At 38.1% G+C, this 17,908-nt stretch overlaps 2 protein-coding genes across 4 annotated transcripts; one reads left to right on the forward strand and one right to left on the reverse strand.

Annotated features, from left to right (window-relative positions):
• Positions 1-1,602: 1,602 nt before the first annotated feature.
• Positions 1,603-5,538, reverse strand: LOC146318861 (uncharacterized). 2 transcript variants are annotated; one of them, XM_084730304.1, is made up of 5 exons: positions 5,400-5,538; positions 5,163-5,290; positions 4,896-5,023; positions 3,457-3,804; positions 1,603-3,369 (listed from the first exon to the last, which is right to left on the reverse strand). In XM_084730304.1, the coding sequence occupies exons 3-5, from the start codon at positions 4,966-4,968 to the stop codon at positions 3,263-3,265; spliced, it is 528 nt and encodes a 175-aa protein (XP_084586430.1). In that variant the 5' UTR covers positions 4,969-5,023; positions 5,163-5,290; positions 5,400-5,538; the 3' UTR covers positions 1,603-3,262. The 2 variants fall into 2 exon arrangements, with proteins under 2 accessions (XP_084586430.1, XP_084586431.1); XM_084730305.1 differs by lacking the exon at positions 5,163-5,290 and having other exon boundaries at positions 5,400-5,518.
• Positions 5,539-12,892: 7,354 nt separating this feature from the next.
• thy1 (Thy-1 cell surface antigen) lies at positions 12,893-16,057 on the forward strand. Of its 2 annotated transcripts, XM_084730402.1 has the most exons (4): positions 12,893-12,951; positions 13,778-13,821; positions 13,988-14,311; positions 15,318-16,057. In XM_084730402.1, exons 2-4 carry the CDS (start codon positions 13,791-13,793, stop codon positions 15,422-15,424), a joined length of 462 nt encoding a protein of 153 aa, XP_084586528.1. In that variant the 5' UTR covers positions 12,893-12,951; positions 13,778-13,790; the 3' UTR covers positions 15,425-16,057. The 2 variants fall into 2 exon arrangements, with proteins under 2 accessions (XP_084586528.1, XP_084586529.1); XM_084730403.1 differs by lacking the exon at positions 12,893-12,951 and having other exon boundaries at positions 13,665-13,821.
• The last annotated feature ends 1,851 nt before the right edge of the window (positions 16,058-17,908 follow it).

Genomic DNA, 17,908 nt, shown 5'->3' on the forward strand with positions numbered 1-17,908 from the left:
ACTGTGTGTAAAAAAAATCACAATTAGAAAATAACTAAAATGTAAGTCTTTACAATATTGGGGCATCTGGCGAGTGTTTAATACAAGACACATTTACAGCATAACCAACCAGTAGTGCAACAATACAATTGCAAACTACATCTCCCACAGTAAAGCTAGAAATAGGTTGATATCTCTGACTATAGTTAAAACAGACATGAAATGCTCCCTCTTTTTATGAATACTCTATAAGTGTGTGTGTGTGTGTGTGTGTGTGTGTGTGTGTGTGTGTGTGTGTGTGTGCGTGCGTGTGTGTGTGTGTGTGTGTGTGTGTGTGAAAGAGGTTACGTCCTTTTAGCAAGCATGAAGCATTCTGCTCCACAGAGGCTACAAACCTAACAGGAGGAGTTTTGCTCACCTGACTTTGATTTCTGCTTAAAACATCTTGAAAGAAATGAACCGAGCTGGACCCAACTTTTATGTTTGATTCTCTTCCTCCAAGAGCTGGTGTCATTGTGATGAAAGAAACAGATCCTGATGCACTCATATAAACTCAATACCTTGAATATACTGCCTGTTTTTAGAGGCCTGTCAAATAGTTGTGCCAAACAAGTGTTCCCTCTGCAGGACAGAAGCTGGAAGCACCACCACAAACAGCAACTAAATACTTCACTGACATCTAGTGGAGAAGCGAGGAGTACTTGATACCTTGATACACAATCAGAGGCCTCAGGTTTGTGAGTGGACTTTAAGAGTGTAGGATACACTCGGGACAGTTTGCCACTTTGGTGGCGTTGGTTGCAGCTTTACTGAATTATTTTTCTGACTATATTCTGTTTATGCAAAGTGTACATACATGTTTTGATTATCTTCAGCAATAGCAAAGTCACTTCATGTGTACTTTGTAAATTTGTAACAATGTTTACAAAGTATTATGAGTGGTGGACGTAATGTATTATAAGTTCAGCATTCATAGTGTGTTTTGGAAAATAAATACTTGACATGGCTTTGATAATCATTGTGAAAATTTAGTCATTTTATCACTTTACTTGCAGCCAGCAAATACTGCTCATAATACCTCATAACTGTATTATAGCACAGTTGCTAATAACCTTATACAGAAGTTTATTTAAAGCTCACTAAGTCATGTTATAACATGTTATTGATGTTTATAAGGAATTATTATATTTCAGAAACTTACAATTTATAATTTTTTTATGATACATTAGAACGGTTCTCTATGTGTCTTTATAACTGGCTAAAGTCATGGTAGTTATAATGTGCTGTGTGACCAGGACTCAGATTCTTCATTCAAACAGTTTGACACTTTGACTTGAAGGTATAAAGCATTATGAATGCTGAACTTATGATCACTTATAATCACTTATAAACCTTGTTATAAGTTGTCATGCATGATTATAAACAATTATAAATACCTTTAAAAGACTTATAAATGCATTATAATGTATTTTTTATTATTTTATTTATTAGCAATATGTGTATTCTACAGAAAAGACAGGAAGCCTTTATTGTGCATAACCTTTATTTGTTACTATAGTTTTGCTATAGCTTTCAGTACACCTTTGGTGGTAGGATAAAAGAAACAAAACAAGATGTTGTCTATTTGAAAAATATAAAGACATCTTTATTACAAGTACTACTTTGCAAATAATACTGAGCAGTGTAGCATCAGAAAAGATCAGAGTGCAACATAAAAAAGAAATGCACTGCGGACACAATTATTGTTAAAAGTGTGACATCAAAGTAAAAAAAAAATAGTAAGTGGCATAGAGACAGCATACAAGGCTAAATGTGTGTGTTCATCAGTGTGGAAGGAATGTGCACTGCAAACATAAAATATCCAAATGGAAGCAGAGTTGAAAAAATTCATAAAGAGACAATAATCTTTCATACTACACTCATACTGACTACATTATGTGTGTGTGTGCACATTAAGACATGCGTACATGTACAGGAGGAGAGCAGTGTCTAATTTAAAGCACGCCATGATAATTACAGTGAATATTTACTCATATATACTCTTTCATATATAATCTGTCAGCAATGTCAGACCATTAAAATGCACAAGACACAGGTTACTCATTCAGCTGCAGAGCTAAATCCTCCGCCTCGTCCGCATCAGTATACAGACGTAACAAACTTGCTGTTAACAGTAATGAATCTACACGTCTTTTTAGGCTGCAGGGCAGATTAGCATCAAAGCACTGAGTGAAACTGGGCCTTCAAGGTCTTCAAGTAAGGAACAATCATCCCAATCATGTTAAATATTTGTCTTATTGCTGTCCAAAGGGAGAAAAATGTTACTGCACCATGTGGGAGTAGAAAAGAGACCAACGGGGGTCCAGTGTACAGATGTCTTTCTTCTACTGAAAGGTACTGAAGGTATCAGAGATTTAGCATTAGCTTGCAGGAAAGGCAGTGTTTGAGCAGTTATTCATTACCGTTACTGAACAGTCACATCAACCACCTGAATATCTCACTGGTTACATACTATATATATATATGGTTGACCAAACTATGAGACTGTAATATCATCCAAATTAATATAAGGAGGTGAACTGCGAGACAAAAAGCTGCATCATGTTCACTCTTAAACGAATCTGTAGCATAATAAATCCAGTTAAATTGTTTTGCATTATTTCATTGTTGAGGGAAGATCTCCACTTTTAATGCCAATGCATAATCAAACCCATTTTTGTTCACAACAGCAGTAAGGTGCAATATAAGTATAAAGGAAGCATCTCTTTTTCTTTAAAAAGAAATACAAAACCACAAAATTAATCATTTTTTGGCTATTAATGAAATGATTGTATTTAGAAGGGTCCCAATAAATCTTATTTACAAGAGAGACCTGATCAAGACAACAGATCAAAAAAACTGTCTGCAATCTGCTCTTTATAATAGTGATTATATATTTTATATTGTGATAGAAAATAAATACTGTTTACTGTTGCATTGGTTTGTAATGTTTTTCATGTTATGTCATCATCATTTCTTTCCCCTTTTGATGGCATTGTGAAACAATGGTCAAGGTACAGCGGTGGTGAGAATGAGGTCTGTTTCATAAAATCTTTCATTTTTAAAGAGTAGTCGAGGTTGGTTTTATTCCGTCTTTTTAAATTTTATTTAGAGGGTTGTCATGGCTTCTACTCTCTGCCTAAAAATAAAATAATAGAAAATAAAATCATCGGTCAACCACCAGAGTGAGTCACAAATCATATAAGAAAGGTCCATTGAGTTTTTACCCAATGAAAGTCACAGTTCATGGACTCAGAAGACCCACAGCCACAGGAAGTGACATCACCAGTGACAAAAACCATGGCGCTGATTTGAACATCACACTGATTGCAGAGCAGATTGGAAGAATCCCTGCAACAGAGCAGAACATGAGTTTAGATATTGTTTCATTTGCCATTTGATAGAAAGAAATAAGAAGCTGCAGTGAACTCTACTCACTGTGATGGACAGCCATGCTGTTTTCCTTCCAGCTGTTGCCCTGGTAAACCCTGCAGGTGTAGGTGAACGGCCTTTCATCGGCCAGTGGCGCCCAAGTGAGGCGGCACAGAGTGGGACTGACCAGGCTGACGTTGCTCCTCCTGCGGTCCTCTGTGGACACGTAGATGACGGCATTGGGGTAGGTGCTGCCCACCAGCCGGCTGTCCTGCCTGTACTCACAGTAGGGGCCGGGAACCTGGTAGGTGGCTGGAAACTCGCAGTCCACCCTGACATTTCGCTCCAGGTAAGTTAGACAGGGAAACATCTGAGGCCCGCGTGGAGCAAACAGAAACGTACTCACTGAGCTCACTGAAAGAGATGCAAACAGGATGGATGAAGACTTGTTGTCTTGATGTGTAAATGTGATTATTTATTTATTTATTTATTACCAAATGCAAACACCTCATCACCGGGAGAACCTATGGTGGCTGCTAAACTAGCACTAAATGTATAAGGCCATATCTAGAGCCAATTTTTGGTTCGTCCATTCTGAGCTACAGTAGAAACATGGTGGCTAATGTGGAAAAGGACCAGCCAAGCCCTCAGGAAGAGCACCAGGCTTTGAAGCCAATTTGACATAGTGGCAAAATTGCGTGATGACAACATCCTATGATGCTCTGTGGACCAAACAGTATTTTTCTCATAAGCTTACACTGTAAAAGAAGCGGTCATCACAACCCACATGAAATGTTTTGTTGCTCTATCAAAATTTAATCCATATGGTCCAATGAGATTTGAAAAGACTAGAAGAGCCAAACATTTAACTCATTTTATCTGCATTCAAGTTAGCGAAGCGAACACACTTATGAATATTATATTCCATTTCTGCCAAAATGGAATTCTGCCAATAAATTCCCATAAATCTTACATACTGGACCTTTAATGTAACAAAAATACTCTCCTGATGATCAAAGTTAAAAATGTCCTGATTACATCAACTGTGATTCAAAATGTTCAGAAAATGAGCATGAAAAAGTCTAAGGGGCAGATGGCACTGTAACACAGAGCTTTTGGGATGAGGAGACTTAGGCTACTAGCCCACTCATTGAGCCCACATCTCTTTGTAAACTTCTACATTTGGATGACATAATCCTCATGAAACTTTACTGATCTCAGTGGTGAAGTTGGGTTATGACACCACTGCTGCAGTGCTATTGTATTTTGTTTTGTTTGTCTGTCATGGACAAATCTGATCCACAACAGACATTTTATTACATTTCAAATACGAATTTCTTTTTTGCAGCAATTCACTTTTATGATATAGACCATAATCACCCACAATAGTCTCTACACATCTTTAAAGTGCCCAACATCAATCCAGCAACCTCAAATTACAGCCAGATTTCTTCAGTGACATGCCAGACTGAACATACATAAACAAACACATAAGAATCACATACTGTGCTGCGTTTGATGCGTCATCATTATCCTGCCAAAGAGGAGACAGGCCGCGGTGAAAAGGTGCAGCTCCATGGCGACTGGTCTGTGTCCGATCAGATCAATAACCTTCACACCTGCACGTTATGACCTGCAGAGTTCAACATGGGACATCATGACAAAAGTTACATGCATCAGTCATTAGAGCGGAAAAACAAAACATTATAATCTATAGAGACATAAAGTAAACATGCAACCTATAACAAGCACTATCCATGAGATTACTGTACCGCTGACGGAGGCCTGGATGTGCGGCACTGCCTGCAGCCCAAATGCAGATAGGACACCGCCCATGCAGTGCAGCGCTGCAGCAAACTGCCCAGCTCCCCTCTCTGTATCTGCGCACGTTTTGTTCTTACTGCAGGTGAAAGAGACAGCCATGCAGACACGCTCCTGACACATGCAGACCTGCTCTGGACATCTTATATTTTCGGTACTGACACGGATGAGGCTGATTTCTTTCTTACCTGATATCTGGTCCCGGTCCTGAGGTGATGCTGCGTCTGTGTGCCGGTTTGCGGATCAGCATGAGCAGCATCAGCAGAGCAGCGCTCACTTTGGACTGAGGATGCAGTTAAAGCTCCACACGTCCTCACTCAAACACACACACACGCATTCAGCTCAGCTGTTATCCTCAAAAGACCCTGTCTTTAGAGCAGGGATCCAGGAGCCGCACAGTGCTAAAATTAATTAGGAAATTAATTAATTGATTTCCTAATTAATCAGGTAAAAAAGCGTCATGTGGCTCAACTTTGATGAGCAGGTGGTAAAGTCTTTATATTGGAGTTCCTACATTATAAAGTTTGGGATGAACTGAAAAATTGCCAAAAAAAAAACTTGGCAAGGTTTTTGAGTAGGTGTAACATCTTGGTGCAGAAGAAGAGTTCCCTCTGCAGGACAAAAACTGGAAACACCACCACAAATATGACACACAACAATCAATGTTTTGGTGACATCTAGTGTAAATAAGATTCAACACTCATGTGACTTGAAAGCCCAGTGTTTGAGAGTAAGCCTTAATTCATCTCCTGTTCCATACCACTCAGTCACACATTCAGGGAGCTGATTTATAGTTAACATACTGTACACCTCTGCAGTCTCCCCACTTCTATTTTAGTACATCAGCAACAGAGCAATAACAGTGACTTGCAAATGAGCTTAAACATTTTCTTTGTTGTAATTTAGATGCATACATGCACTGCAGTTTATTTCGGAGCTTCTGTAGCAGAAGGGGTGTTTCAGTGACGTGTGCACACAAAATACACAAAACTTTTGCCTTAGTCTTTACATTTGGTGGGAAATAAAAAAAAATCACTTGACTTTTTATGAAGAAATATATATAATATGGACATATATGTATGCATCTGTCTCCTCTCTCTCCCTCTTCCTCTCTCAACCCAACCAGTTGTGGCAACTTGCCACCCACCCAGAGCCTGATGCTAGCACCTTGATTCTCAAACTGTGGTACAAGTACCACTGGCATTACTCAGCTCCATCTAGTGGTACACTGAAGAATCTCTTTAAAAATTAAAGAAAGAAATAATGAATTTAAAAACATATAACCAAAATACAAATGTAGTATTTGTAGTGTAGTGTGTGCATACTTCAAGTTACAAGCCAAACTGTGATGGCAGTAAGCAGCTGCCTTACTGTGAGGGCAGTGTGGCTGTGGCTAACATCAGTCAACAATAAATTATTTTCTTATTAGGAATAAACCTGCCTCCTGCATGAACTGCCCATAGCTGAAAAGGGCAGGCCAGCGCTATTCAATTTTAACATCGATCATCATCAAAGCGGTACTTTAAGAGCCTAAATTTACTGAGGTGCATGGTGCAAAAAGAGGTATCTGCCTGTTAAAAGGGAATTTTCCTCACCACTGTCGCCAAGTGCTTGCTCCTGGTGGGAGTTAATTGTTGGGTGTCTGTGAATAATATTTTAAAGTGTACGGTCTACACCTGCTGTATATGAAAAGTGTGTTTGTTTATTAAATCCCTATTAGCTGCTGTATTGTAAAAGCAGCTACTCATCCTGGGTTCCCACGCCCTGAGATAACTTCTGTTATGATTTGGCACTATGCAAACAGTCATAACAGAAGTTATCTTCTCATATAGAGCAGGTCTGGTTTATACTCTTTATAATATTATTTACAGAGACCCAGTAGTTTTCACCAAGAGTAAACAGTGGCAACATTGGTGAGCAAAAGCCTCCTTTTAACAGGAAGAAACCTCAAGTGGATGGAGACTCTCTATTGTGGTTGGCAGCTGTCTGCTAGACTGATTAAAATTGATCTAAATTGAATTAAACAAGTACTTCTTTACTTGTACACAATTCTCGTATTACTACTGTCTTCATCCTACCATACATATGCGCAACAGATGTTATAAAAGAAATCAAAGAGGAGACATCATGTGACAAACAAGTGCAGCTCCTTGATGATTAGTGTCCGTCTGATCAGATCAGTAATCTTTGCACCACATTATGACCTGGTGGAGTTCAGCATGAGACAGAATGAGAACGAATACAATCACTGATTAAAGGAGAAAAGACCAAGAAACTTTCAGTCTGCACAGAGGCACAAAGTAAACATGCAAACAAAGTATATACTGCACCATTCAGAATATTACTGTGGCCAACTAGAGCAATACATTAACAGCAGGCCTGAATGTGCTGGTCTGCCTGCAGCCCAGTGCAGGCTGCAGACCAAACTACACCAATGCAGTGTCTTTACAGTGTATTCTGGGTCAGTGGCACATAGAAGATATTGTAAAAACAAACAAACAAAAAACATTCTTACAGTAAATATTCATATGATGTAAATGTGACAAAATAGGATGGAAGCTGTTGAGGAAAATGCAATTATTTAAGATGAAAATTAATACAATGATTAGAGGTGTGTTCAAAATGTAACTGTATTCATGTAATAAATATACTTTTATATCAGATGTTAACCACATGAAAAATAAAGACAAGAAAAAAACTGGTTATAATAAACATCCACTTGTGATCAGTTTCACCTGAACATTTGTGATCAAGAGATAACAACAGATATGGATAAAGACTCCTTTGAAAAGGGCTGCTTTCCCGAAACACTTAATCTAGCTAATATCTCTCTAGTTCTGAGAAAGGGCAAACCCCCTCATTTATGTGGCTCCTACAGGCCTATTAGCCTTATTCCTGTAGAGAATAAGTTGCTTTCTAAACAACTTGCCAGGAGGCTGGAAATGCTTCTTCCATGTATTATTACAGGATCATCTACAAATGTTAGATGGTTGTTGAATATTATCCAATTTACAAACCAATTCAAACATACAGCCCTCACCATTTCTCTAGACGCTGAAAAGACGTTTGATAGAGTTGAGTGGCACTATCTTCATGACATGACTCCTCTGCGGCTTGTGTTATAACTAATAGCCTAGAACCCTTCAGGCTCCTTCCCTCTGAAATGGTCCACACACCAGGGGAGCCCTCTGTGCTGATTGGCAGAAGCCATTAGATGCCATGAGGATGCGACGGGTGGTTGGGCATTCTGTTCACAAAATTATGTTATATGCTGACAACTTCCCTTTATTTATCACCCTTTTTTTTCTGTTCCCACCATCCTAACTATAATAAAAGAATTTGGACATATCTCAGACTATAAGATGAATTTTAGCAAATCTGAGGCTATGCTCCTGAGTAGTTTTAGTTATGCATATTTGCACATTTTACTCATATAGTCCCATTATCACTCTAAACCGATGGGAGAGTTGGAAGACAACATAACAATATACTTTTATGTAATTCTATCACCCCTTTTTGTGTGTGTGCATTTTATTTATTTTTATATATGTATATTCTGTTTGTTTTCTTTCTTATAGTAACTGTCTTTACACAACAAATATATGTAACACAGCAAGACTTTTGTTCTGTTCTGTTCTGTTCTGTTCTGAAAATAATAACATTTGTTGAAAAAAAAATTATGAAACTTTTTTCCTTGATAACCAGCGCTCTATTAACTCATGAAAAGCATGTCTGACATACAGAGTTTGTGTTCTATTTTGTGTTGGACCTAGTGGGAGAAAAAAAAAACTATTAGCATTGCAAATATTTTGATGCATTTGAAGAGAAAAAAAGATTTGTGGAACTCAAATTGTTAGTAGTCTTAGTCAGCAAAACAAATAATCAGATTGGATTACATTTTACAAATTACAAAAACTGCAATGTCGTTTTTGATTCACAATCAAACAAAACTTAAAAAAAATATATTGATTTAAATCGCTCAAGCAAACTGGAGGAATAGGAACAACATGTAACACATAATTTAAAAAACACAGTAAGTTATTGATGGTCCCTAACTGAGCCATTGTGTATAGGGGCAAGAGGGATTTCATTATGCAGACTGGAACTGAATATGAAAGACACAACTGTGTTGTGTCCATTCCCGTGTGAGAATTTTCTGAATCAAAGTAAAAAAAATAAAAAAATCTAACTGGATGCCATGAATGTGTAAATGAGTTTCCTCTCTGGCCCCCAGAGTCTGCAGTCTGGACCTCTCCACGAACTTTGCAGACACCAGCAGAATACTTTAGGATAATTTCCTTCAAAATAAAAGCATAATTTTACATTGTGAAAGCAGTGATTTTGTTGGTCTGTGATTATATGTTGAAAATCTTTTTTGTAAAGGCAGAAATTCCAGTTATGCCACATATTAACACATCTGGCAGGGCCACCACACACTGTTGGTTGGTAAACTGGTGTACTTCGCCCCTCCCCAATCTGGCCCAAAAACATGCCCCCAAACAGACATCACAGTTGTCCCACAGAGGGAGAGAATCAAATTTTCCCAAAACATCCACATCAGGTAACGTCACATTAACAGTTACAGGATGAGGATTTTTTTTTGATGGACCCTAAGGATAAAATGCTGGAAATGTGTACAATCTAGGGCTTTAAAAGGTAGTGACTTGATCAATACTCAGTGCAGCATGATACTATGATGATAGTATTGTATAGCACTCATAGTGAAGTGTGGTGCTTCATCTGCAGTGTATCCACAGACAGCGCCATCCAGCAGAGGAGCAGCAGGGATCACAGCCACAGAATCTCCAATGAATACTATTGGCAAGGATCACTACACCTGCTTTTCTCTGCTCTTGATAGACAAAAGGGAGGTGACAGAATTGTGAACACATGTAGTATTGATATATCATATAAAGTAGCAGATATCTTATGCTTTCATTGTTTGCTGTGGTCTGTGTCTCTCAGAGTGCTCTGCAACACTTCTGTCAGTGTCCTGGGAGACTGCTTCAGTATGGCAGCTGTTCAGCAACTGTCCAAGAAGGACCTTGACAAAATAGATGAGCAGTGTGAAGAGGATAGAGAGGATACAGTCAGAGGATACAGTCGGAGGATACAGTCAGAGGATACAGCCAGAGGATACAGAGGATACTTGGAGGATACAGCGGCTCAGTGGAATTGACATGCAACTATAGCTGTTCTTAAAGAGGCACTGCACACTTAAACATGTTTCAACTGTACTAAATCACATGACTGTGCATGCTGGTTTTAACACTGATATTTCTTAACAAATGTTATAAAACTCTGCATTTCATGGTTGAAAATGGCTCAACATCTACTTTTTAAATTCAGCCATGAACCTTGCAAGGACAACGCTGACATATAGAGTCAATTGGGACACCACTCCTTCGGTTATATACACAAAGAGGGAGAGGGAGATTTTGACTTTGGAGTGGGAAAACAGAAATACTCCCTAGAAAATATCTAATGTATTGCTTGCATTTTATGATGATAACACATGTCTACACCCTCTGGACCCAGTTTTTTAACTGTAGGCAAGAACCCCAGCAGTCTATTAGATCCCTCTCTCTCCGTCTGCGAGAACTGTTTTCCAGGTTTAAAGACAACACTGCCCTCGGGGAGGGTGATATCCTTCTATGGGACCCGTTCATCAAGAAGCTGAGAGAAGGCCCCATCCACCAAGAGCTACGGTCCCAAGTAAGGAAGACCCCTGGGTTGTCCTTTGACGAGGTCAAAATGGAGGCACTAGCTCTGGAGGAGGGACAAGATGGACAGTGGCTGCCGTCTACCTTCTTGGCAGTGAATAAACTCTTGATGCAATGAGGGATTGATAAATCTGCTGATTTATGCCATCATCTGATTGTGTCAGTTGAAGATGCTGCTGGATGGTGAGGGACTGGACACTGGTGTGGGCTGCAGAGTGGAGCTACAACTGGACTGTTTTACCTGGGTGAGGCCCTGCATTAACCCTTTTAACCCAGAGAACCCCTAAAAATCTTTGACTCTTTTTTTTTTTTTTTAACCTTTTTAAAATATCTGCTTTTAGTTTGTATTTTAGCAAATTATTTTAGGATTCACATTGACAGTTGTCATCTGCATGCTGTTGTGGGTCAATAATATTCCCCAGTGGCAATTCTTGAAATTCCCTTTTTAAAGTCACACTCCATACCCGTGACAAACCCAGTTTTGAGTGAAATGTCTAAACTGGATTGCCATAAAATTTTGTGCATACATTTGTGTCTTACTATGGGTGAATTGTAATAACTCTGCCTCTTTGTGTAGCACCATCATCAGGTGAAAATTACAATTTGTCCACTAATTTACTTAACATAAAAGTGGCTGCAAAACTAATGACATTCCCATGAGCCTCAGCTGTACTTTGCATTTAGTGCTGATTATCAAATGCTAGCATGCTAATATGCTAAACTAAGACAGTGAACATTAGCATGGTAGCATTTAGCTCAAAGCAGTGTATACACCTGTTTTTGTGGTCAGACAGCTGAATGAGCATGGAATTGTGTTTGCAGGACACAGACTGATGAGTTCAAATGTGGTTAAAATCACTTTTCTTAACTTTTCCACACAGCCACCTGCCAGGCTCATATAATCGTTTTCCAAAAGCTTTCTTACTCATCACTGGTTTAAAATTCATCCACGTTGTACACCATTTTTGTAAAGCTTGGTTCTTGGTTTTGAAAAAAGCCATCTTAGTGCAGGCTTAGGCACAAAATGGAGAGGAAAAGATGTATTTTCAAATTTAGCCAGCTTAGTGTGGACATATGCTCTGGCACAGCTTTGACACAGCCCCCTTAATAGCCCTCTTTTAGTCTTAGTAGTAATATTCCTTAAAGGACCAGTGTGTAAGATTATTGGCACAAATTTGCCGAAACGATCCTTTATATCTACAGATGACATGGGTACATGGAGGCCGCCATGTTGAACTGCCATGTTTCTACAGTAGCCCAGTATGAACAAACCAAACACGGGCTCCGTATAGGGAGTTTGACAGCCATCGTATGTTCTCCTACACTCTTGGAAAGGGAGGATGAAGCGAGCAGCATGCTACTAAACACTGGTCCTTTAATAGTCTGGTTTTGGCACTTATACTGCTTTAATGTAATATTAATAAAGGCTAAGCCTATTAGCAGAATACTCAAACCCATATTATATTATTCTGTGTGCTCTTTTGCTTTCCTGTATGGTGTCTTTTCAATATTATACAGGTGTAGACTGAGTATATTAGATCTTTAATACATTAGTTGGACCGAATTATCTGCTAATTCTATTTAATACATTTAATTTATGGTGGTGAAAGTAGCTGAGAAAATGCTGACACAGTGCTGTATTTGCACACTGAATGAAGCACTTTAGACCAGATGCTGAGGTGTCTCAGCTAATCAAACCCTCGTCACAACGTTTCCTTTTTCTTTCTCATTCAGAAGCCTGAATTCAATCTTTCAGTGTGTGGCCAGAGGTTTGTGTATTGACACATGATCCGCTGGTAAGACACAGAGAGAAAAATCAATAAAAATCCTTATACAATACTGAGAAATGTCCCCAAAGTCCAGTGGAGCAGCATTTTCTCCCCCTCCCCTCCTCTCTGTCCCCGTCCCTCCTTTCCTCCCTCTCTCCTCTGTTTCTTCTATAAGCCGACCTCCACTGTATCTACCCCTGGCATCACACTGCAGAGCACTGAGGAAAGCTCAAACTGCATCAGACAAGGTGAGAATGATTCGTATAATCTTATTTGCTGGATCTGAGCTCTGCTAAAATATGGAACTGTGTTTTTGCACATTGCTTTTCTTTTAGTCTGGTTGAAATATTTGGTGTAACAGCTGGAGTCAGTGCTAAAGCAAATATTTGAGTGAAGGCAAGATGAGGTTTGCATCAAGCAAACATAACAGAGCTGAGCCGCTTTATGTATTTTCTTAACATACTGGGTACAAGTAATCTGCTCGTGTCCTCGAGAGAGGGGTGAAGCTCAGAAATGTGTCAGTGTTGGCAGTTTACCAGTGAAGTTTTGCAGCTCATCTTTTTGCAGCGTAAACAGTCAGGCTGTATTGTACTTCAGTATAATGGTACAGTGACTTTTCTACAGTAACCTCTGTGGGTTTGCACTGAGCTGCAGGAGTGTAGTGTCCATGTCTCAGAAATCTGACCCCGCTATTTACAGCATAGTCAGCTTTACTTGATTTGAATCTCAATTATGTATCTCAATGCATTCTACCTTCAACTTTATCTTTTTTTTTTTTTTTTTTTTTTACTTGTGGTGGTTTTAATATTCAATCTGATTTTACAATTATTATGGCATTAAATCTCTGTTTTTATGTTCATTCAATGTCATTTTTATGTGAAGCACTTGGTGCATGTTATGTCTTAATTACTAAGTACTACGCAAAAAAAACATTTCTTCTTCTTCTTCTTCTTCTTATTATTATTATTATTATTATTATCATTATTATTATTATTATTATTATTATTATGTAAAGACCTGAAAGCAAAATAAATAGGTTAGCTGTTTGATTCAACATCATTCTTTTTCTTTCAGAAAAGTTGGAAAAATGTTCTTCCTTGCCACAATTTTACTCTTTGGTAAGATCATTTATGGTTTATGTAATGTTAATTGAGGATATTTCTCTGATGTTTGAATGTTTTTTTTCCCTTTTATTATGACTAGTTTCTTTCCTGAGTGAGTTTGTGCCATTGATTAAACTTCTGTATATTAATGAATCTGGTAAATATCTGATCCCTTCTTTAGGCTTTGCGTCAGCTCAGAAGGTGATTCAGTTGAACTACTGCTCACTAGATGAGCACAACCTCAGGATGGACTGCAAATATGCACTCCCCCCTGAGGCACCTGAACCATTCTGCAAGTACACAAACGGTGAGAGACTCTTCGACACCACCGATCCCAATGAGGAGCAGCATGCCCCTTTCAAGAAACGTGCCAAAGTCCGCATGTTTCCCGGCAACATCTGTCGCCTGCTGTACAAAAACCTGCCAGAGGGCAAGTCCAATTTCACCTGCAACATCAAATACGCCGACTCAGCCATAGCCACCAAAACTTCAGTGGTGGAGAAAAGTAAGCTGCCACTGTGCTCATTGTTACCCCAGCTATGCACATCCTGTTATTGCTACATATTATTCTTGTAGTGTTGATGATGATGATGATGATGATGATGCTGTAACAGTGACAGTACTAGTAGTAGGTAACATACTGTGAGCAGACCATCATTGCAAAATAAACCCCGACAGGGTGGTGCAAGGTCTGTTTTGCCATAATGACCTGCTCACTGTACATTATACTGTGTATAACATGGCTGCTTACTTGAAAAAAAAAAAAAAAGATTTGACACAAAATATTAATTTCAAGATAGTTTTATTGGTTTAAAAAATGATGTTACTGCTTCTCTGGAGTCTATTATTAGAACTGCGCTTATAACAACAGTATGTCATTTAAAAATAACTGACCTTAGAATGCCATAAATCAGAATTGAGTATGTAATAATAACTGATAATAATAGTATTGACATTGGTGCTGGTGCAGTATTATTGAGACAGCCACGTCCTGTTGATGGTGATGTATATATTACACTGATAATGACTGTGTTGCTAGGTAATGTTGACAAGATTTTTTTTTTTAATGATTTATTTATAAGATTACTATTAAACACAAAAATGACAAAAAGAAAATGCAAAACAATGGAATACAAGGATATAAAAATATTATATAAAAAATGGAAAAAGAGGAAAAGAATGTTAATTATTATTTTAATGTTCATTACATTACATTACATTACATTACATTATGGTGGACACGTGTTAATCAGAATTAGCTTGAATTACTCTTTGCATAGGTGCAGCCCACCCTGAGCACACACTGATGTCAGCTGCTGCCATAATGTATATTTTTTTTACATGTTTCCAATGTGTGTTTTTATGCTTGCTATAGCACAAATTGACCACTGATACAAATAATAATAAACTAAATCGAAGTGAATACTTCACACGCAAAAGTAAATATTTGACACATGAGTGCCAAACAAAATGCGCCTTCTTTTTAACCTATATTATTTTTCTTATTGCAGAGCTCCTCCTCCCTTGCTCTGCGTGGAGTGTCCTATTACAAAGCTGCAGTGGCCTACTGCTGACCTTGATGACACTTCCCATGCTGCTGGAAATTCACTGGCTGTGAACAAAGGCGCCGAACTGCTGCATACGTTAACACTGCACCCATAATCATCTGGTGACTGCAATCAAACTCTCCTGAAGTTGTGTATGCACAAAGTGCAATGACTAACCCGAATGTATGTATGGTATATGTGTGTGGTACGTCACAGGCCTGCTTACTCTGCATCATGCACTCAATACTAAGCACACACAGTATAACTGCATACACTTTATACTCTACAGTACTCTCACATATAAACAGTGGTTGACATGTACAGTAGAACTCCGTTGGAGCCTTATTGATTTCTGTCAGACCTGCCTAACAGTGCGATGAGTATAAAGCATGAATGTAATTTAGTCCTACAACTGAAAGTATATATTCTGTAACATTCAACACCCAAATTCAATATTATTATTGATCTATGGGATGAAAGACATTGAGCTATAGCCTTCAGGTTTAATAACAAGATAAGAACTATCTATGAGGGTGGTGAATAAGAGGGATGAAAACTACTTTTGTTAAACCGTCTAAACTGGGTCGGACCAACAAAGATTAATTTAAGATATGATTTGTTCTAATCAAAGTTTAACAAAACTAGGTTTGTAATTTGTAATTCCAGATTTAAAGTTATCAGAATAATGACTTAAAATATGGAGATGCTTGCTTACCCAAATTAAAATAAATAAATAATAAACTAGCTAGCTAACTAGCTAAAATTCTTCATTGCTAGCCAGATAGTTATTAATGCCTTACCTTGTTTGTTAGCTGGCTAAAAGTCAGTTAGCCTAGTTAGCCTCCTCTTACTGACTCTACAGTGAATCTCTAATTTATCCTCCATTGAGATAAACTTATTGGCTGAATTAATGGAGCGATATGGCCAAGTAATAGATTTTAAAAAATGGACAACAGCACAGTAAAAGAGATTACCTGGCAGTTGTTCAGTTCAATTTCCAAATGGCAGCCATTTTAAAAGTTAAACCTCCTCAAGTTTAAAGTTAATACTGGATCACAGATTAAATTGGTATTGGTTAAACAGAATTAAGTTTAATCTAGTAAAAACTAAACACAGATTTAAAGAGAGGTTTAAATAATATCTTTTTAAATTTTAATTGAGTTTAAAAGTTTGATGATCAGATTGAAAAAACAAACAATCTTTGTTGGTGCAACCCAGCCCTAGACATTAAAAATTTCCCAGCTCAAAAATGGTGCAATGTTGCACTCTGCGACGTGACGTTATTGCTGAGCTTCATCACTCTTTAAGGTAAGCAATCTATTTTGCCCGACTGAAATCTGTCCCCTGTGTCTTTCCTTACTTGGCTGCCAAACAATGAAGGCAGATCGACAGAGGCGACCTTGTGGCACACAGGTCCTCCAGAGGAAGATTGTATTTGTCGATAACATCTGAGCAGGGCAACAAAGACAGCTCTGGAAGAAGTTAATCTAATGATAAGCAGAAAAACTGTTTTTGACTGACCAATAACGAATGCATGAGCAATAAAATCTCTACTCTATTCTATTCTATTCTATTCTATTCTATTCTATTCTATTCTGAGGAGACAATGTATAAAGTCTCTCAACCATTGATTGTGACTAAACAACCCAAAGGCAAACACAGTTGTTTTTATTTTGCCTTTCACTTGTGCCTGAGACACATGATCCATGTTCAGCTGAGTCTTGTTGTCATGAATATACAGTAGGCTGTCTCTGAACGCTGTTTACTTTACTCTGTTTATATATTTACACTGAATATGCTTTATATGGTGCAACGTTTTCTCTGATAATGTAAAGGATTTTTACTTGTGTATATAGTTGAGTAGGTGGTGTGTAGCCAAAACACAATCATTTAACTGCACTGAGAAGCACTGCTGTACTATGTACTGTATAATGACAATAAACTGACCTTAAACTTAACAGCATCAACAAAGAAGAACAATGCTCATTAAATGAAACTAACCAACAATTTAAATGTGTTTCTGTGTGAACTCTGTGCTGCATTATGCTGAAGGTGCTGCTGATGTCCTGCAGAGGGCGGCACCGGGACAAACTGGATTGCACTTGACGGCGTCAAAAAGAAAATGAAACTGCTGCAGGCTTTATAGTCCTGAGTAAATACCAAAGTTTAAAAACTATGCAAAGCAGAATATCTTGTTTGACCAGGTAGTTTAGAGATTAGCAGCATTTATTTAAAAATATGTTTTTACCTGCACACACAGGCTAGAAAATATGTTTGTGTTCTTACAATATCCTGGAAACAATTCACAGGAGTGGTTAAACTACAATCCCCCTAAGAGAGAACTGCAAAACCAGCACTATTATAAAGAAATTGATATACTAATATGGTGATTTATCTTTGCAGAGCAAATGATTCAACCATGTCTGAGTGGCTTAAAATTTACCCCAAACTGATAGAGTGCTTAATCACAATGCATTTTGTCAAAGTTGTTTCATTACAAAATTCTAATGTGTATGCATGTTTATGATTTTTATGTCTGTTCAAGTCAGCGGAGG

This window comes from Lutjanus erythropterus, chromosome 11 (assembly GCF_056507025.1).
Source record: "Lutjanus erythropterus isolate fLutEry1 chromosome 11, fLutEry1.hap2, whole genome shotgun sequence".
In the NCBI taxonomy this organism is placed as follows: domain Eukaryota; kingdom Metazoa; phylum Chordata; class Actinopteri; order Lutjaniformes; family Lutjanidae; genus Lutjanus; species Lutjanus erythropterus.